Source organism: Candoia aspera, chromosome 1 (genome assembly GCF_035149785.1).
Source record: "Candoia aspera isolate rCanAsp1 chromosome 1, rCanAsp1.hap2, whole genome shotgun sequence".
NCBI lineage: Eukaryota > Metazoa > Chordata > Lepidosauria > Squamata > Boidae > Candoia > Candoia aspera.
In genome coordinates this window covers 51,043,134-51,065,100 of record NC_086153.1, presented here as the reverse complement: position 1 = coordinate 51,065,100, position 21,967 = coordinate 51,043,134, and the positions used below count along the sequence as shown (strand labels likewise).

The following is a 21,967-nucleotide window of genomic DNA, read 5'->3' as shown; positions in this document are numbered from 1 at the left end:
ATAGGAAGCTCTGACGTGAGCTGGTCCATGAAGTCATGAAGAATTGGAAGTGAGTGAACGAATAAACAAAAACAAGAAGGTGTTCTGGTTCTAGTGTACAATACTAGTAAAACAAGGTTTTCTTGGCTCTCCACCTTTCCTGAAGAACAATGATATGGGATGAAGGATAGGACAGATTGCAGTAGGATCTGGATAAGGAGGAATTAAGTGAGGCTGTTTTGTGTGCAAAACTGAAGAGTGTCCCATTTGTACAACATTTGTACATTGTACAACACTTGTGCAAATATAAGTCAAAGCATTTTTCTTAAAGCAATGTAATTAGCTAAGTTCAGTTTGTTCATGAAGAGATAGTTGAAGCCCAGCCTGAGGGAACTCATTTAGAAGCTGACTAAGCACAATCTGTATGTAAGAGATTATGATATAAAGTTGAAGTTGGACCCAGCTACAATAGTGTACATATATTGTAAGCACTCCCTCCTTGACTGCTTTTCTATTGCAGCATGCATAGGTAGTAGTTATAGCTTTAGATTATGGAATATTTACTCCCAGATAATATTTAACCTATAAAGCAGGTTGGGTTTGCTGACTTCATGTAAAAGAGAGACGAAATCAATCAGAAGGCCTCCTGCTTTATAATTCAATCTGTTAACTGCTACCATACAGAAATTCCCATTCTAAGGACATTGGTTAATGCACCAAGGAATAGATCAAAGGCCTATTGAGGCCAGCGTTCTGTCGCCTAACCAAGATGCTTTTGGGAGCTTCACAAGACATGCCGGCACTAGGTCTCTCTGCTGTGGTTCTCCAACTTTATATCCTGGGGTTGATAAGGAGTGATAGCAAACAATAGCCTTTTCTTGCATGTATGTCTCTAATGTTCTTAGAAAGCCATCTTACTGAAAAGACATTTTCACATTTTGTGGCAGCAAATCTTTAGGTTAAAATGCGTGTGCAGAAGTATTTCCTTTTATCTCTCCTCCTATCGTATTTGTATGCATAGAACAAAGCGTAACTGTTATAAGTGACCTTAGAAGAACCATCCATGCAGACAATTGTACAATAGTTTTTCAGCATTATGGCTTGTTTCTAACCGATCAGCTTCTATTCAGCTCCAGCTCAATTAGTAGTGATTAGCGCATTCAATCAGTTCTAATTCAGATGCCTGAGTAGTTATACTAGTTTTGTCACAGTCTAACCAGGAGACTCATTCAGAATGAATTTTGCTCATAGAAACTCAAAGTAGTGTCCACTGAAAAATGGTATTTTACAATGCATTTATAACCTTCCCTTCCTCTGAGAAGCTCCTAGTCATTTTAGGAATATTTCTTCCAAATATAACTAATAGTATCTCCTGATGATACCAAGTGCCTGATAGATAAATTGGGCTTCATAATCTTCCAGCCAATGTGGACAACCATCTCCTTGAACATGGATCCCTTCTGCCGATTTGGACTTCAAATCCCATTAGCCCCTACCAGTACAGACAACTATTAGATGTAATGAGTGGGGTATTCCAGAGTATCTGGAGGGACTGGCATTAGACTGTTTTGCTTGGCAGCAGGACTTCAGAGAGGGAAGATTTTCCCATCTTTGTCTGGAGATGCAGTGGGGTCAGTTAACCTGGTATTTTCTACATACAAACCAGTGAACTGGCATTAGTTATAACCTTTCCCCGAGGCCAACATGGTTTCCTTCTCATTTTATTTCCACAACACTTCTCTAAAGTAGACTAGGCTATGGAAGGATGAACCTGTATCTTTTCCCCAAAACTCTAAAAACGGCACCTTGCTGGCTTTTATACAAGATTAACTGTTACTCTCAACCTTGTAAGTGGTGTATAGAAATGAAAATGCATGTCCAGTTTTAATCCAGAAAAAATGGTGATATAGTTTTGAGAAGCTTGAGAAATATGGACTTAGATTATGTTACCGCCAAAGTCCCCATTTCCTCCACGTTCATTTAACTATTTAATTGCCAAGACTATTGAATACAATTGAAGCAACATTTCAACTACGTCAAACGAACCAGATGTTTAAAATCCTTCTCAAGTGTAATGTGTATAAGTGGCAATTTATTCCTGCAGGTAAAGCTTCTGTTCTTGTTTAGTTTTTCTTCATTCTACTAATGTGTCAGATTAATAACATTTCAGCACACTCAATATAAAGAAACAATACAAAAGGATTTTTTTTAATATCTACGTTTTTGCTAGTGTGGAACAGGAAGGCCATTGCTTGTTTGATGTAAAGTTCTTTGACCTCTAACATACCACAAGCAAGTAATGCAAACTGCAGTTGGGGAGAGAGAAAACACTTTCCTTTATGCGTTATACTTTGGCATAGAATCTCTTAATAAATGGAAGAGGAATCCGCAGTAAACTCTGCTTCCTTGCTATCTGTCTATCCATCTACTTAAAGAAAAGGAAAAAGGAAAAACAACTATACATCTTATGAAACCAAAGCCGTATTCTTATTTATTCAAGCCTTAATTAAAAACATTAGATCCAATGAGAGCAACAAACATCTCCTTAATTTCGTACCTTGGCTATCATCAGAAATAAACAACCAGCATGTAACTGTAGAGGAGGCAGATAGCATTTTCCTTTACGTATTTCTTGTGTAGCGGACTTCACAAGATAACCTCTTGCTTAATTGCCCTTGAAATGGGATTTATGGTTTTACTGCATCTTATAAAAATTAATGTCTAAACATATCCAGCAGAAAGCTATAAAAAAGAGAGAATTGCTGAAATCTTTGCTAGTGGTATTAAGGCTCTTCTCTGGACGCAGAGAACCCAAGGAGCATTGAAGCCATGGGCCGCTACACGGGAAGAAGCAGCCGGCTTCTTTTTATGTCCATTGTCACCTTTCTACTGTTTGTGGTAGAAATGTCAGTAGCATATCTGGGCAATTCTCTTGCGCTAGCCTCTGATGCCTTTGCAGTCCTGTCCCACCTGATATCCATGATTATTGGCTTGCTTGGCGTCCGCTTCAGTCGAATACGGTGGCATAAGACCAATACATACGGCTTTCTCCGGGCTGATGTAGTAGGTGCCTTTGGCAATTCTGTCTTTGCCACTGCCTTGATGTTCAGCATCCTGATTGAAGCTGTGAAGAGGTATCTTCACCCACAAAAGACCGAACAAGCTCTGTATGTTCTCATTGTCGGAATCGTAGGTCTGCTCTTTAACGTACTAAGTTATGTTGTCTTCATGGACTGCTGTTACTGCCAAGGTTCTATAGACCAAGATGTGGAAACAGGTAAGCAACCTAATAAAACCATTGTCCTCTCCATAACCAATACTTAGAAGTAAAGATAGATAGTTGGTTTTTGAAACTCAAAATAAGTTTCTGTCAAGAGAAATACATCTGTATTAAAAGAACAGGGTGTCAATAGCTAGTTTTAAGTGGGATTTGTTTGTTTGTCATAACTGTATCTGGTTCCACTTAAAATCTCAAATTATATACTAAGGATATGCAACTGTTCTGGAGTTGAAGGTTGCATTTGTCTTTTGAGCATGCTATAGGGAGATGCACACCCAAAATGGATGTGACCCAGACAAATTGTTTGGTTTTAAATAAGTTTAATAATCTACTTATTAAACTGCTTAAGTTTTTCATTCTTCCTCTTTTCTGTCATATTAAAAATTATAATTTGGGAGTCCTTCTTTGGGCAAGAGTCAGTACGGAGGTCACACTCAAGGTTTGGGAGGGCTGGATGAACTCTGAGCCCATAGATTAAGCACCTATTAAATTTCATGAATTAAGCACCTGTTAAATTTCATGAACTGATTAAGTTATTCAATGATCTATCTTTCTAAGCATAAGGTATGGATGGCAGCTAGCAAATTATATAGCCACAGGAACAAACTCTGGTATGAAACAATTATATGAAGCACGAACTTCTTTACTGAGATAGTTCAAATTGATAAGGAGCTGGGATGAAGTCTCATCTAAGCTGGCTTCAGATCCTATTGTGTAATATATACAGTGAGAAGATAAGTTCTCATTATTCTTACTGAGAAATTAGTACATTATGTTTGAATACATCCTGTGCTTTGTGTGAGACCCAATGCTAATATCTAAGAACCTGCACTAAACTGTACAGCTTAATTATTAGATAAGGTGAGGTTCCATAGTTAACTTATGGATATGGTACTCAGAAGGAAAGCCTGGCGTCTATTCTACCACAGAACTTACCAGTTATGTTCTGAAGCCATAACACTGCTGCGCCCAGTGCAAATGAGGTTAGCCAGAGCCATTCACAGAATATTAGAACATTCTTTGCTTCCTTCCTTTTTAGGTTACTTTTCTAATGATAGTCCCGTGATGACTCCTTTTCCTGCTGTAGGTGAGTCTCAAAAAATATTTTATGTGATATATAGAAAACATATTAAAAAGAATTGTTGCTCTAGGAATGTGTGTTGTGTGAGCATGACTGTGATTCATTAACTGCTACCCTTTGCTTTTTTGGAGGATGGGAAAGGGGGACAACATCTCACTGTCCCTAGAAATTAAATTACCTACTTTGTAACTTGCTAGAGGATATTAAAGGTTTGGGAGAAAAGTCCTTCAGAAATATTGAAATCCAACTCCTTTTTAAAAATCAGCATCACCTGCAATTAGCGGGAGCTGTTATAGCAAATTTCACTCATATCTTTACATAATATCTAATTGATATACAGCAACACTCTTCTCCTAAGTCATCAACACCCTTCATATAGGGTGCTATGCTTGGAAATGAGCCACACACACACAGCTGTACAAAAAAGCCATACCAAGCCATACAAATAGGGTGCTATGCCTGGAAAGAAGGCATACCACTGGATATGACTGGTTCAAGCCTATACACTGCTCCAACAGTAGCCATTTTCTGCTTTTAACTACTATTGTGAGTCACTCTACTATAGGCAAGGCAGATTATAAAGCTGTTAAGCAAAACAAAATAAAACAAAACAGTTGGATGTTGCACATTGAGTATCATAAGAACTTGGGGGGAAAATAGTCCCCAGCTGCTATTTTGTTATTAACCAAGCGTGTTATCTATGCTTATTCTCTTCAGTGTTTCCAAGTAGGAAGTGGTGGATTCATCTCAAAGAACTTTTAAGTTTTCTCAGAACAGATGCTTATCAGAGGCTCCTCAATGAAAAGTCTTGCAGGGATCAGTAACAGAAGCTTCCTTGAAAACAGAATTAGCTTTCCACGAATATGTCATGCTTGGTTAGAGATATATCCCACATTTCCTCTTGAAGCTCAAGGCAGCTCCTTCTAATTTCCCCCAATAGGTTGGGCAGAGAACGATTGGCCCAAAGTCACCCAATAGGCTCCCAAGATTGAGGGTGAAGGTGAACCTAGATTTCTCAAGTCCAGGTCTAACGCTTAACCAATGTGCCACAATGCATACCATCCCCACACACATGCCGTAATTGCACTAGCATTCTTACCCATTGTGGTCCTTGCCAGCTAAAAAAATTAAATAAAAAGACTCCTGACTGCTGAAAGTTTGGGCATCCCTGATATAAGTCTTTAGAAGATGAATTTTATTGATCATTATTGTGGAAAAAGCTCATTTGCAGAATTGGAGTATTTTGCTTGGGTCAGGGGTCTTTAGGCAAAGTATTAGCATTACTTAGACAGTACATGGCCCTCTACTCCTTGCAGATCAGGAGCTGCGGAAGCAGATTTTAAAGGCTATATTGGAAACTTTATGCACTCCCTGACTTCTTTGTACTCTCTAACCTTTCTGCACCGTCTGACCTTAGTGATAATTCTGCAACTTGGTAAGGTCCAAGGGCATATTGATATCCCTTTCTAGCAGTTCATGATTTGGTGATTGTACAGATGTCAGTAAGAGAGGTCTGCAAATCAGCTATAATCATTTAAAAAATCACTGAGCAATTATGCGTGAAAGAACATGTCACTTCACATTGTCACCCTTTGGGACCAAAGGTCACATATTTGTATGTGAATGTACATGAAGAAGATTTCAAACACCAAGCACATGACAAAGATGTTTTGAACTATAAGTACAAGGTTCCTTTTCCAGGAAAGCAGGATTTGATATACAATACAAATGCAGATGGTTACCTTTATAATTCCACATCAGGGAAGAACAAACATTTTTCTATAGATGGTTTCATAAAAGACTTCAGCCAATGATAGAGAAAGCTGTTCCTTCTTTCTGATTAGGGTCATTGTTGTTTATTCATTCAGTCGCTTCCGATTCTTCGTGACTTCATGGACCAGCCCACGCCAGAGCTTCCTGTCAGTCGTCAACACCCCCAGCTCCCCCTTGGTCGGCCCCTCTTCCTTTTGCCTTCCACTCTCCCTAGCATCAGCATCTTCTCCAGGGTGTCCTGTCTTCTCATTATGTGGCCAAAGTATTTCAGTTTTGCCTTTAATATCATTCCCTCAAGTGAGCAGTCTGGCTTTATTTCCTGGAGGATGGACTGGTTTGATCTTCTTGCAGTCCAAGGCACTCTCAGAATTTTCCTCCAACACCACAGTTCAAAAGCATCAATCTTCCTTCTCTCAGCCTTCCTTATGGTCCAGCTCTCGCAGCCATATGTTACTACGGGGAACACCATTGCTTTAACTATGCGGACTTTGTTGTCAGTGTGATGTCTCTGCTCTTAACTATTTTATCGAGATTTGTCATTGCTCTTCTCCCAAGGATTAAGCGTCTTCTGATTTCCTGACTGCAGTCAGCATCTGCAGTAATCTTTGCCCCTAGGAATACAAAGTCTTTCACTGCTTCTACATTTTCTCCCTCTATTTGCCAGTTATCAATCAAGCTGGTTGCCATAATCTTGGTTTTTTTGAGGTTTAGCTGCAAGCCAGCTTTTGCACTTTCTTCTTTCACCTTCATCATAAGTGGTAAGTGCATTACCTTCCCCAGGGATCGCATTTAGTCTGACCTCTCTGTCATGACCTTCCCGTCTTGGGTGGCCCTTCATGGTTTAGCTCATGGCATCACTGCGGTGCTCAAGCTCCAGCACCATGGCAAAGTAACGATCCTTTGCTGAAGGATTAGGGTCATACATTGTACTAAATTATAATATAGTTTCATTGGCCATGGCTTTTTATTGCCTGAATCCAACCCTCATTCAATAATCTACAGTTAAACAAACTACAGTTTAGTGTGATGTGCAAATCCAGTAAATTATGGAAAAGTATGTGTCTCTCTTCTAAATGGCATTTTCTTTCTTCTTCCATTCTTACCAAATGGCTGCTAGGGAAGGGATAGATCACTCTAGAGACTTTTTGCAGAGATCTTTTGAAATCAGACCAGCATGATATTAGAGTAAGGGCCCAACACTGTTCTACATGGTTCAGTCCCAAGTACCTGTTATCAACTTGCACATGTATATCACAGGATTTCTTCTGAATGCCTCCACCATCTGCTGGAGCAAAGATGAAATGGGAGGTAATGTTTCCATGAGATATTCCATCTCTACTTGTGAAATTTCATCTTTTTCATGTGCAGACACACTTTGGGTATAACCAAAAAAAAACCATCCGGTTCCTTTAAGGTTTTAAATCTCTTTGTGGGGCTGTAGGATCCTGAAGAACAGTAGATGTGGTAGTAGTGAGGGAGCTGACGGAAGGATTCAGACAAAATATGTCTACCCCTTTCCTTCAACAGAAGTTTCTGCTTGTTGTAGTCCTTTCTATAAATGGGAAGTGTGAGAGTGGATTAAACCCTCCATTCATCCATTTCACAGAATCAAAGAGTTGAAAGAGGTTGTTCGGGTGGAACCTCCTACTCAGTGCAGGAATACAAATGAAAGTTTCCACAATAAATAGTTGTCTGTCTACTATCTGGACACATCTAGTAAAGAAGAACCCGCTATTTGTCTAGGTAATTGGTTTCATTGTCAAAATGCTCCTACCGTTAGGATGTTTTCCTTAACATTCAACCACAATTTCCCCTCCTGTAACTTAAATCATTTATTTATTTATTTTATTTTATTTTATTTCTATGGCCGCCCATCTCAACAAGTGACTCTGGTGGCATAAAATCATAAAAAATTAAAACAATACAAAATAAATGTATATGGTTGCTGAGTAAAACTATTGCCATAGATGTTCATATAACCAAGAAAAACCAGGCCTGAGCACATAACCAGGTTTTTATGGCCTTATGAAAGGCCAACAGGGTCAGGTCATGCTCTGGGATGATAGACAGCAGATCTTTCCTTTCTTCGGTGTGGTATCCTTTCAAGCACCTATTTTTTATTTTTATTTATTTATTTATCGCATTTATATGGCTGCCCATCTCACAAAAAGTGACTCTGGGCTTCAATTTAAATTAACTTAAATAGAGTTATCAAATTCTCATCCTCCCCTCAGTCTGTTCTTCTCAAGGCTAAATACTCCCAGATCCTCCAAGAAAGATCTTGTAGGCCACTGATCATCAGAGTTGTTCCTCTCAATATATCTGAATCCTTAAAGTCTGGCCCTAAGATTGGACTCGGTACTCCCAGTAGAGTGAAACTATTATTATTTTTGTGATTTACAAAAACCTAAACCTGTTGCGACAACCTAAAATTTCATTTGCCTTTTTTTGCATCCATTTTACACTGTTAAATTATATTCCGTGTGCAACTAATTATACTGAGTCTTGTTCACAAGTGCTAATGCCAAGCTAGAACTCCCATTCCATGCCCCTACATTTGATTTAAGTGAAGATTTTTGCATTTATCTCAGTTAAATTTCATTATTTTCAGCCCTTTAAACTATCAACTTGGTTCTGAATTTTACTTTTACCTTATAGAGTATTAGTTATCCCACTCAATGTTGTATCAAATGCAAATCTGAGAAGCATTCCATCTACTTCCTAATCTAAGTAATTAATATAAATATTGAGGAATACAGGGGCCAGGATGAATCCGGTGGGATCCTACACCCTCCAGTTTCATAATTTTATATGATGTGTCTGTTTTGCTAAGCTGTGTGAAAATTTTAGAGGATTTCAAAATAGTAATGAAAGTACCTTAACTTTTGAGATGGTTATGCTACTCCATTTTTCTGAGAGAAATAATGCATATTGACTCAGAATCGTGTTTCTAAAATAGAATCTGTTGAACATTCACTGTAATTATCTGCCAGGATACCTTTGCCTATGTAAGAACTGATCCCTATCAGGAATCTGCAAATCAAGTTTTTAAAAAAGCAGTTAGCGATATAAATCCAAGCAGCAATTAATAAGAGGCATCAATAGCCTCTAACTTGAGATAGGAGAATCTTTCTGGTCAATGACAGTACAAAATATTGGCATTCTTAATTAAAATCTCACCAGATCGCCCCACCTCTTTCTTGTCTCACAAGATTAAGCGCCCCATGTCTTTTTGCTGATGGATTAAAAAAAAATGCCCAGGCCACGCCTGCAAATCCTCCTGGGAACTGTCAGTAAGGGCGTCCCCCGCGCCTTTATAAAGCAAAACGCAGAGTCACAGAGCACCTTCGCCTGGCCACTGGCCGCCAGACCCCGCGGGTTCAAAGGCACAGTCCACTCGCAGGAGAGGAGGGCGCGAGGCGACCCTACTGCTGCACCCCGCAGCCTGGCCCAGGAAGAAACTGGCCCGCCGTGAAGAGCGGCGGTGCCAGCTCTCCCCATGGGGCGCTACACGGGCCAGACGTGCCGCCTGATCTTCATGCTAGTCCTGACAGCGGGCTTCTTCGTGGCCGAGCTGGTGTCGGGCTACGTGGGCAACTCGATCGCGCTGGTCTCCGACTCCTTCAGCATGCTCTCCGACCTGATCGCTCTGAGCGTGGGCATCGCCACAGGACGCCTCTCTCGCCAACGCCGACGCCGCCCCGGCGCCTCTTACGGCTCCGGACGGGCCGAGGTGGTGGGCGCCCTCAGCAACGCCGTCTTCCTGGCCGCCCTCTACTTCACCATCCTGATGGAAGCGGTGCAGCGGCTGGCGAAGCCGGAGGCCATCCGCGACGCTGCGCTCATCCTCGTGGTAGGCGCGCTCGGCCTGGCGGTCAATCTCGTGGGGCTCCTTGTCTTCCAGGACTGGGTCTGCTGCTGCCACCGTCGAGGCTCGCCGGCCCCGCCCCGCCTTAGCCACGAGGACGAGAGCCAAACCCGGGCCGTTACTGGCAGCTCGTCCGCCTTAGAGGGGACCGCGGAAGAGAGCAGCGGCGCCACCGCCGCCGCCAAGGGCGCCCCGAGGGTTTCGGGCATAGGCGAAGCAGGTGCCTCCCGGTTGCCTCCCTCCTCGTCATTCGCGGCATCTCCCTGCCTTCCTCTTTTCCTTTCAGTTGCCTTCTTTTCTCTGTCCCACCTTCGCCTCCTCCGTTGCACCCAAATTCTCTTTGCTTTGGGGTCTTCTGTGGTCATTTTTCATCCTTCCTTATTTCCCATTTTTCAAAGTGCCTCTTTGAAAGTGTAAATTCTTATTCATTCTTACTGATTATTCTATTTGCCTGCTCTTATTTACTTCTCTCATTCTTACTTTTTGGGCCATTCCTCCTTAATCTTTGCAACTTTCTGTCTCTAGCTATGTGGTTTTCTCCTTCCCTTATTCTTGCTTTCTTTCCAGCACTTCTTTTTCTCTTCTTTCCTCATTATTTCTATTTCCCAATATACATTATTGGGAACGAATAATGTACTCTATAGTAATATTCAGTATATCGATGTATATAATTATGTATATACAATACATTATACATATAAAAATGTACCCACAGAATATTATATATATAATGATTTATTGCTGAATAAAGCCAGAGATATTATTGTATTTGCAACATTAAAGTAGATAAACCGAAGCAATCTTTGTGTCAATTAGTGTTGTTTTCACAGCCTTTTGATACTGTAAACCATTTTTCGGCACTTCAGTAGTATGGAAGACATTGCATGACTAATTAGATGCCAGGTTGTATAAGGTGGTCTTTGTGAGTAGAAAGATTGTTAAAAGAATCCCATTCAATTTTGCTCCATTGCTTTGTTGGCTTGTAATTATACTACACGGTGTGCACAGAGCGTATGCAAGCGTGAGGGAGCCATAGGTAACTTGCTGGTTCTGAGTATTTAAGACAAGTTGGTTTTGAAAAGATTCGTTTCTTTCCGTTTGTAGAACTTATACACAACACAGTGTTTCTTCTTTGAATGCAGGTGATTCTGCAGATACCCAGAAAAATGCTGAAGAGGATGGGGCACAGAAAAAAGAAAAAAAGTCTGAAGCCTTGAACATCCGAGGTACTATAGCAGGGATGGAGGATTTCTCCAGAATGAAGGAGCCATGATTAGCGATGACCTATTCTTATTTATGGTTGCTGTCTATCCAAGTTTATACCAGAATTTTGGAATCTTATATATTCCAAGTAAATCCAGGCTTTCTCTTATCATCACCAGAGCTAATGTTTTCCTTATGCTTTGTTTCAGGAGTCCTTTTGCATGTGATGGGAGATGCTCTTGGCTCAGTTATTGTTGTGGTTGCGGCTTCAATATTCTACGCGCTTCCTCTGGATGAGAACACACCATGTAACTGGCAGTGTTACATTGATCCCAGCCTGACAATTATTATGGTCTTTATCATACTGTCCTCAGCCTTTCCACTTATCAAGGAGACGGCAACCATTTTGCTGCAAATGGTTCCCAAGAGTCTGAATATGCAAATATTGAGTAAGTTGATTTTGGACTGTTGTGGCCTTTAAAAGCTGCTGTTGTTCCTGGAATGATATCCTTGGATTATACACTCAATGCAGCATTACATGCTCAAGGATCACATGATGGTATTTCCGAGCAACGTGACTCAAGTCTTAGAGGATTAGTAAAAGCATGTATAGTATTTTGAGAACAGGCCACATAGCAGGAATCAAGTTGTTTGCAGAAATTCCTATACACACATATAGACATTTGTAGCCTATAACTACTAATATAAATAGATTAGTTTCTTGTTTTGCAGTATCGATCACAGTGCCCATATTTGAAATTTCACATTTAAGTCATTCAGTTGTTATCAGAACAAACTTCATTTCCAGGCTTAGTTTACTGAGTCATATGGTTGGGTGGTCTTGTGACCTAGTTCATCCCGGTGCCCTCCAGTTCCCATTCAGCTCCCATAATTCCCAGAGAACCTGGAGGGTGTTAGGCAGCGGACGTTGACCTACTTCTGCTTCTTCCTATTATTGTTGGCAGGAGGAATTTCAGCAAGGCTAGTCCAATAGCCTCTGTCTCCTTATTTCTTACTTGGAAGCTACTGCAGTATTAGCTACAGGCAGACATGGACTTACTGTTTCAGCTGGGGCTGCTTTCTGTTGTATCAGTCCTACGTTATCTACAGCCTGAAGAAGCTATGATCGAGTTCTTACTTTCCCCATTCCAAGAGGCGTTCTTTGTGTTTGTAGCTGCAGTTAAATAACGAATGGAACATGGGTGAAATCTAACTGATTTGATTATCTCCTTGTTTGCATTTTTTCTTTTTCCTAGCAAACAAATTACTGGAAGTGCCAGGGGTTAGCAGCATTCATGAGCTGCATGTCTGGGAATTTGTCAAGGGGAAGAATATTGCCACGCTCCACATTAAGTGTCAGTCTACTTCTGACTACCCGGTCGCTTCATACAAAATCAGGGAGGTGTTCCACGAAGAAGGGATCCATTCAGTGACCATTCAGCCGGAGTACCTGGACTACAAGATTCCTGAGGTCCTGTGCAGTACACCATGTATCTCCAAATCTTGTGATCCTCAGTTGTGCTGCAGCCAGCAGGAAGCGTTTCTTTCTCAGATGAATGAAAAAATAGGCAGCTTTTCTCCATCACTGAAGAAAGTTTTCCATAAAAAAGATGTCATGGAAATTCCTACTGAACCCATGTGGGCTGAAGACATGGTCAAAAAGAATAGCCGCTCCAAGGATAGTCACAAAGAAAAAAGTGAAACCACACCACGTATAAGCGGTACTCAATTTTAGACTCTTGGGTGAATGCATTCTCAGTTCTTTTGCCTAGAAAAAAAAGGGGGGCTCCCTTGTGCAAAGGTTCCTCTAGTTGAAAAAGAAGGAGCTGTTGGCAAGTGTTTGCCATGGTTCTGGGAGGCAGCATTTGAAAGTGGAATACCGAGTGTACTCACAATTCACAAGTGCTATGGCCAAAGCAGACGGCCCTTGGTTTCTTCTAAAGTCTAGCTCAAACGGAAAGCCATTTTCCTAATGTTGGGCAAATAAGCTATGTCATCCCTATTTGCTGCCCTGCTCTGAAAAGAGAAAAGGATAAAGCATTTAACCAATGGGCAGAGGAAGAGAAAAGGACTCTTCAAACCTTAAATGTCTTAATTGTCGGTGTACGCGTTTCTCAGGCGCAAATAGAAACCTCAAGAATGTCGAGATTTCCTTCTGGTTTAATGTACTAATCAGGATGCAGATTGCAAACCTTACTATTTTATGATTATCCTGGCTTATGGCGTATCTTTATCTTTCACTGAACTTTCTTTTTCTGTTTACTTGAAATAGATGACAGGAAGACAGGAATGAGATAGGCCGCATGGGTTTAGGGAATTGTGTGACATGTCCAAGGAAGCAAAACAACCCTATGAAAAAACAAGGATTTGTAATTTTGGTCCACAGAATTGGCCGCAGGATGTAGACAATCAGTATGGCTGCTTTCATTGCATTGAATAAATGAGTTATATCAGCAAAAGATCCAATTAACTCACCCTTTTGTGGTGAGCTTCACAATGAAGAACTGTATTCTTACTGAAGAATGAATGGAGATATTCACAAGAATTTATTTTTCCCCTTAATGTCTTTACATTTCCCTCATATCACAGTAATTATAAAATGCTGGGATTTTTTTTTCTTCTTAGAAAATATTTGAAATAATCTATTGGATCTTCTGCCATGAGAGATAAAATGTGAGTTTTTCAATATGTGCTTATGTCATTTGTATTAAATTAACAAAGAAGTACAGCAGCAAGAAGTAAGGATTTGCACTTGCCTTTGGGCACCATAGAACATACCTCTGAGTTTGTTTTAATAGAGTAATCCTGTGCGTACACTGAGCAGTTTGGATGCTGTTTTTCTCTTTTCTTTTAAAATATGGTGCTATTTAATGTGTTATTTTGGAATTATGGCACTCCTTTCAAACCATTTTTAGAATTTCTTTTTTTAACAATGTGTTAAAATTTATTTTCAGGAGATCTTTGTCTTGCCAGCCTATTTTAAACCTCAAATCCAAATAAATTTACATTACAGTAAGCCCATTGGATTTCTTGTTTATGAACTGCCCTTGACTCCATGTAAGTGGTTGAATGAGGCTAAATGTTGGTTGTCCTCCTGCTATCTTGGGGTTCTTTTAAGTTTATTCCTCTATGTTTTTATTTTTTATTTTTGTTGTTATTTATGTCTAATGCTTTTTTATATTGTGATATGATTTTAATTGTTATTTTGCTTGTAAGCTGCCCAGAGTTACTTTTTTGTGAGATGGTCTGCTGTATAAATTTGCCAAATAAGTAAGTAAGTAAATAAATAAATACAAAGTTGCCTGGAATATCCACATCATTATTTTAGAAATTTCAGTAGGCAGCTAAAATTCAGATCATATTGTCTCTGGACATCAGAGGGTTTGGTCCTAGTGAAAAAGGTGGGGATGGAAGAAAGGACTGCTCTATACAGCTGCCTCCATTGAATGTAACTCACCCCAATCCAGTCAGTACCCTGCTTCTCTGACTTATTCTTATAGACAGCAAAATGTAACCCTACTAAACAGATTCTGTGTAAGATATCAAAGCTGTGCTGATACTATTTCATGTTTCTTTGAATGGTATTAATTTCACAATGGGCTTTGGCAGGTTGAGGATTAGAAATTTAGACCCCCCAAAAGTTATGGGCAAGTCTTAATGAAACTACTGGCAATGAACAACAGGCATAATCCATGAAATTTATGCTGCTGTTTGGAATTAATACTGCTGCATGCAAAATGTAATAGAAACAAATGACTGTTAATTCCTGCCTGTATATTTTTCTCTCATTTAACTTAATGTTTGTGGTGTATGCATTTTTGTAGCATAAATTGGAATCAGTCTGCGTTCAGAAGTAATACTGTTTTAAATTTTGTGTGTATATGTAGGTATGGCTATTTATATTGCCTTAATATAAACAGAAATGTTCTTCCTCTAAAAACTACGATTTCCATTTAAAGAAATACTTTTAAAAACTGTACTGCATGAAATATCTCCAAATGGACAATAATGCTTTGTTTGGGGTGGTAGTTGCTATTGTTGTTGCAAAAGCATATATATAGTAAATAAATAAGTATTACATTGTTTTTATAAATACAGATAATGTTCTTTCTGTATTTTAAAGAAACATAGATCAGTTATTCAGACACTAATTCTTAATCAGAACATGGAAGATGAGGTTACCCAGACTCTAAATATACATGCATGTAGCATAAATAACAGGAAATACAGATATCCACAAATAAAAAGGGGCACAATGATAACCAATTTCAAATACTGTATCAGTGAAAAGGCCATTGTATTTACAAATACCTCACAGTAGCAAAATGTGAAATTTTACCAAGAATTCCTGGGTTTGAGTTTGATCCATTCCAGCTGAGACCAAACTGACATGTGGGTGGTGTTTTAAAGTCCTCTACTGCATTATCTCAATCTTCACAACTTGGGGGGAGAGACCCAATAAAATTTGCACTTTCCAAAAAAAAAAATCATCTCTTGATTCTTACTATAGTTTTGATCTGCCTTTTCTCAACCACTTTACTCTGTGAGTAAATTTGGCTTCAATGCATCATATGGTTTGTGCCCATTCCATGTATGCTGCTTTCCCAGTATAAGTAGCACTTAGGACTTATACTGGGAACCTATAAAATTATAGTTTCCCTATAAAATTATATGGTTTCCCTTTAAAATTACTACTGTACACAGTTATCTTATATGACATTCTTCCATGGGTTTTTTATGCTGATTTGATCTGCAATTGCCCTTCTATCTAGGAGAGACTTATGACAAGGGTTATTTATTTATTGGCAGTGGCCTGATATCCTTCAGCAATTAAGTCTGCTGATATTTGGATATGGCTACATTTCTCCATCAACTAAATTCTTTACTCATGCATGTTGTATAACTTAGGATACAACTTTTTGGGGGGAGCTCCTGATTGCCCTGATAACATCTGTGATGACAGGAGAGGTACAGGTTTTGATTCTTGTGTGAAATTGGAAGATAAAAAACCTGCAAAAATCTTAACTAGAATATTAGAAAGACTCCTGCAAATATGATGGCTTCAATTCAGAATGAAGTTTAGTATGTTTCATTGTTGGATTATGTAATGGTTGCCTACTCCAAAATACTCAGTCTCACAAGCCAGAGCTTCAAGATAACTGATTTATTATAAGAATAGTGTGCAAATACAGAGAAAGCTGAGAATGAGCAAAAGCGCGCCAAATACAAACTAAAAACCCTTGCTTCAAAACCAGCCCCATCCTTCCTCCCTCCTAGCAACCACCCCCTCCCAGGTGTTAGCAACCGTTACCCACATCGGCCTGAGAAAGTAACCTTGAACAGAGTCACTAACCCAAACATACATTCCACAGTTGCAGTAAGAAGATTACAGCCTGGCATGGCTGGAAATTTCCAACCCGCAAACACGGGTTAGAAAAGTGACATGCGAAACGTTACGATGTATACAGAACATTGAAACGATGAACATGACAGATTATGGCTTTTGAATATAAAGTTTATGGAACTGCACATTTGTGATGAAGTATCATCGTTGGAGTGTATCATCTTCAGTAAATGAAGGTTTATGTTATGACTTCCTCTGAAGTTACTCTTGCCTTCCATCAATACAGCATAGGAATTCTGTAGAACTGAAATTTGTTTGGATGTTTCAAACTTTAATTCTGATAATCATTTTTATGTGTTGTCAAGAACCAATCATATATGCAACTGTTTTTGCACCTTGTGCATTTTATTTGCTGAAAATGACAAAAAAGTGCAATATATAATACTAATGTTTTAAAAGTTTGATATAAATAAAACATTTTTATGTGCACAACTAGTTTTGCTATTAAATAAATTTTTAGAAATACCAAAGACTGTTTCTCCCTTTATATTTTGTGCTCTAATACATAACTGGAAACACACTTTTTTGAGAGTATTTTAGAAGGATATGCTCACCATTTTACATGTGTCAGATATAAAAAGAGCTTTGTACCCTAGTGTATTTATAACATTTATAGCAAAATAACCCCTATGCCCTCATACATTTATTTCATTACCTTCTCATTTGAGGAAATATTCCCCAAAGACCCTGTGGCATTTATTTATGTATTTTTAATGATTTATACTGCAACCCAGTCAATATGGGATTCAAGGCTGGATGCTTAATTAAAACAATGCATAATACCCCCCTGCCAAAGAAACCCCATTAAAATATAATAAAACAATGTTCCAAAGGCAAACAATCCCAAACGAACAGAAGTCAGTCAAGCACAAGCGACTCAGTGCCTGGGTTTGTCTGGAGGGTTTTCAGAAGGCATGTAGGGTTGGGTCCCTCTGACTTTTGGGAGAAGGCAGGCATGGGAACAGATAAGGCACCCCTCCTAGGTTATGTCAAATGATACTGCTTAAATAAAGGGACTTGGAGCGTGCCAATCCTGTCAGATCTTATTGTACAAGCAGAAGTTATGAGAGACAGCTAGTCCTGCAAATAACCAGGCCTGTGCCATGAAGGGCTTTACAGGTGGCAACCAGCACCTTGAATTGCACTGGGAAGCCTATTAATAGCCAGTTCAGCTTATGAAACAGCAGTGTTACATGGGTGCACTGAGATGCATCCATAACTACTTGCACTGCTGCATTCTGGATCGGCTGAAGCTTCTGAATGGTCTTCAAGCAGAGACTAGACAGCCATCTGCTAGAATGCTTTCATTTGGATTCTTGCACTGAACAGGAGGTTGGTCTTAAGGGCCAGAATGGCCCCTTTCACTCCCAGGATTCCACTGTACTTTGGAAACAATGAATAATGGAAACAATAATTCCCATCTGTTGCATTGCTCATAGTCTATAGGCCAAGCTAAGGACACAATGGATTTTTGCATGCTGTAAACTGTGCAAAAGGAAAAGAGCAACAACCTAGATAGACACCCCAAATACCAGTTCAGAGTCTTTTGTTTCTTTAAGCACTTTTCAGCAGTTCTCCACATATTTCTATTACTCTGAGAATGGTGATTGTGAGAAAGCTGGCCTACCACCTTCTGGTGATAATCAAGTCCTGCTTTCCTCAGCTGGATTCAAGACTAGGCAACGTGGTGCCCTTCAGATCTTTTGGACTGCAGCTTCCACATTCCCTTGCTGTTGGCTGTGCTCCTTGGGGTTATGGGATCTGTTGTTTGGAGGACACCAGCTGCCTATCTTTGGCTGGTTACCAGGATGTCTTTTAAGCTAAAGCAACACTTTTCAGGTTATAGTGTATATTATTTGAGGAATTTGAGCTGTTCTTGAATCTATATGCATATTAAAATAATAAAGTTGAACTGTGTTTCCCATCTACTTAACAGATCCAGATTTTTCAAGTTCAGGTATGGTAGCTCCTTGACAGAAACTCATGGCTAGTCTTCCAAACATTTAGAGACTGTAGTAGCAATGATAACAAATGATGTTTCAACTTTAGTGCCTGTAATACCATTTTATGTAGTAAAAGATTTCTAGATAATACAGCTTTGAACTCATTATCCCATACAATATACAATATAAGTATCACAAGTTTTGTTTGCCAAGCAGTTGTGAAGGCATGACATAGTGGCAAACACTGACTCACTCAACTGTTTCATTTTTAAAGGAAAAAATACATTAATATTAATATTTTACTTGAATAAGTAAACAGGTTGTATACACCTCCCCAAAAGTGAGATAAAAACACTGATTTTTAAATTTTTGCTAAGAAGATGAGAATTGTGTAGAGCAAAGACAGGCACTTTTTCAGGGGCTGGAGTGACACTTCCATAAACAGTGTCTGGGGGACAGCCAATGGCCACAGTGGACAGAACAGCGATGCAGCAATTTCATTGAAGTAGGGCTGGGGGGGGGGGGCTGGCACTTCCAGTGTTTGAGGGGAGGGATTAGATTTTCTTGATGATTTAAACCTAAATCAAGGTCTACAAGCTTGTTTGGTTTTGTTTATTCTGAAACACAATAGGAAATCACATCTGCTTTTTTTGTGAAGTTTTGCCACTGAAATTGGGCAGTACAATTTTAAAAAGTAATTTGGGCCTTACAAATGTTGGGTTGCCAACTCTGTCTAGACATGGCTAATGTTGGTACCTAGGCAAATTAATCAAAATGATACTCCATCCTAGTGATTTATCAAGGCGCACCTGCTGAATTGTGCCCTCTTAGTTGGGTCTTTTCAAAATTCACTGTCAAAAGCTACTTTGTCCCTTTCATCCAGTTAGTTCCTTGTCTGTGTGCAATAACTTGTTGCAGGTGAATCTGGTGAATATTCTGAAATACAGAAACAGAATAGGATGAAGTCCTGCTTCTTTCTCTCCTTTAAAAATAATGCAGGTTTGAATCTTGTGTCCACTACTAAAGGCATAATATGAAGCGGAACTGAAAAACAAAGTTTATTTAATATTAGCTGGTCATTACATACCACTTGTCATTGCTCCCATTAAAGAAAAGGCAACTTTTGCATGGTGACATGTGTAGTAGTAAAAAATGAAAACTCTGTGTATATGCAGTTTGTAATTCATCAGTTCCGATGTTTTAACTGTGATGGAAATGCTTCTTGAATCTTTTGGTTGTATGCTATTGGGCTTTGACAATCACATCCTTAAAATCTCCAAGTTGAGTTCAACTCCTGGTAACTTCATGAATAGGTAAAGGTAAAGGTTTCCCTTGACATTAAGTCCAGTCGTGTCCGACTCTAGGGGGCGGTGCTCATCTCCGTTTCAAAGCCGAAGAGCCGGCATTTGTCCATAGACACTTCCGTGGTCGTGTAGCCGGCATGACTAAATGGAACGCTGTTACCTGCCCGCCAAAGTAGTACCTATTAATCTACTCACATTTGCATATTTTTGAACTGCAAGGTTGGCGGGAGCTGGGACTAGCAACAGGAGCTCACCCCGTCACGCGGATTTGAACCGCCGACCTTCCGATCGGCAAGCTCAGCAGCTCAGCGGTTTAACCCGCAGCACCACTGCGTCCAACTTCATGAATACATCCATGTAATTTCTTGACAGCAATTCAGAAGTGATTGGCAGTGCCACCTTCAGAGATGTTTTTTGACTTCCTAGTCTAATCTACAGACCTGGTATTATCTGGAGGTGTCCCACTGAAGTATTATTCAATTAATAAGCACTAACCAGCCCAACTTGCTTAACTTTGCTGCTCAGGCAAGTCAAATAGGTCTTGCCACCTGCTGAGACAATCACCTCTTTCTTCTCTGTGATACTCGGCATGTGACCTTGAACAAGTCAAGTACTTTCACTCTCTCTATTAGGGCAATTACTAGACCATTACAAAGGTTACAAAAATGTGCAAGCTTTTCAAATCTTCAGATTTCTCCCTCAGACAAGTTGTTGCAGAAATTTTGTGTGTATATGTGAATGTGCTATGTGTGTTGGGGAAACAGTGATAGAGAAGAAAGGCTGTTACAAAATTTGCATGATTAAAATGCATAAGATGAGATGAGATGTGGGAAGAGTCTGAAGAAATACTTTCTCTCAGGTAGCTTCATAAAGATCTGATAGAATTCAAATATATCATCATCTTCTTCTTCTTCTTCTTCATCATCATCATCCTGTTTCTTTCCTGGGTTCAAGCTGTGAATGTTGTTACTGGTACGGCCACCACTTTTACACAAGAGGGGGATATCACCAAGTATCCAGGTATCTTAAATTTTGCAGATGGATAATGAATCTTTAGGGGAAAATAAAGCCTTAAAATGCAAACCCACACCCCCAAAAGAGTCAGATAACTGCATATACTCAGATCCATAGAAAAATAAATGGAAGGAATTTTCAGAAAGCCAGTAGAGGAAAATTTGATGAAATATCCTGATAGGAGGACTCCATACTGCTACTTTCACTGTAAGTCTCACTTTCCCCTCCTCTAAGCCCCTCTTCCTGGTTTTCTCTATCAAGTTGACCCTAGAAACCTTCGAACTGATGGTATTGGACCGACTTAGTACAACAACTGACATAAGGCCTCTAGAAGCTCCAATTTCTGTCTGCTACATTTTTCCAATTTCACTTTGATTCATGTTTAGGTAATGGGATTTTTGTAAAAAGATAATTAATCATCTCACTAACTGACTCTTCTTTTTCCTCTCTTTTCCTCTGCTTTATATCAGTTGACATGGAACACAGTCTTTTGCATATGTATTTTGACAGATAGCCGAGATGATGACTCAGCCAAATATACCAGCCATGGATCTGACTTCAAACAACCAGAGCCATTTACACGATAAGGAGGAGAGGTAGGATTGCCCAGAGTTTGACATGTTTTTTGTGAAAGATAAGGGACAAACACAGAGCATTCCCTCTGAAGTGAACTTGCTTGAAACCCGCCTCCCACTGTATCTTTTTATTACATTAAAGTGAGTTAAAAAGCATTTTTTCCTAGCCACACAAATTTTCTCTTTCAAATATTCAGATTATTAGAACAATGCATTCATCTTAACATGTACATTTTAAAAATTAAAATTATATATATTATATAGTCTCAAAAATAGTTTACATTATAGGTGAGTGGATTTCATCAAGTTAAGTAACAATTATGGGAAGTGTATAGATTCCTGTTAGTTAGTTAGATTCCTGGTTTATCATGTAGAAACATAGAGAATTATTTTTTTTAAAATGCCTTGTGGAGAGAAATATACTATATAAAGAAAGAATGAATGAATTATAAATAGAGCTACCACATGTGCAGAGTCAAGCACCAGTTTTCACCAGCTTCCTACCTATTGCAGCCCTCCACGTCATGTCTCATTCTGTTCCTG

General features: G+C 39.4%; 2 protein-coding genes across 2 annotated transcripts; both read left to right on the top strand.

Annotated features, from left to right (window-relative positions):
* The first annotated feature begins 2,766 nt into the window (after nt 1–2,766).
* Nucleotides 2,767–5,460, top strand: LOC134497788 (calcium/manganese antiporter SLC30A10-like). The gene is made up of 3 exons (XM_063303719.1): nt 2,767–3,256; nt 4,299–4,346; nt 5,058–5,460. Exons 1-3 carry the CDS (start codon nt 2,809–2,811, stop codon nt 5,162–5,164), a joined length of 603 nt encoding a protein of 200 aa, XP_063159789.1. The 5' UTR covers nt 2,767–2,808; the 3' UTR covers nt 5,165–5,460.
* A 3,961-nt stretch (nt 5,461–9,421) lies between these two features.
* On the top strand, nt 9,422–14,477 carry LOC134497797 (calcium/manganese antiporter SLC30A10-like). Its single transcript, XM_063303731.1, has 4 exons — nt 9,422–10,201; nt 11,124–11,207; nt 11,394–11,633; nt 12,441–14,477. The coding sequence occupies exons 1-4, from the start codon at nt 9,613–9,615 to the stop codon at nt 12,917–12,919; spliced, it is 1,392 nt and encodes a 463-aa protein (XP_063159801.1). The 5' UTR covers nt 9,422–9,612; the 3' UTR covers nt 12,920–14,477.
* The last annotated feature ends 7,490 nt before the right edge of the window (nt 14,478–21,967 follow it).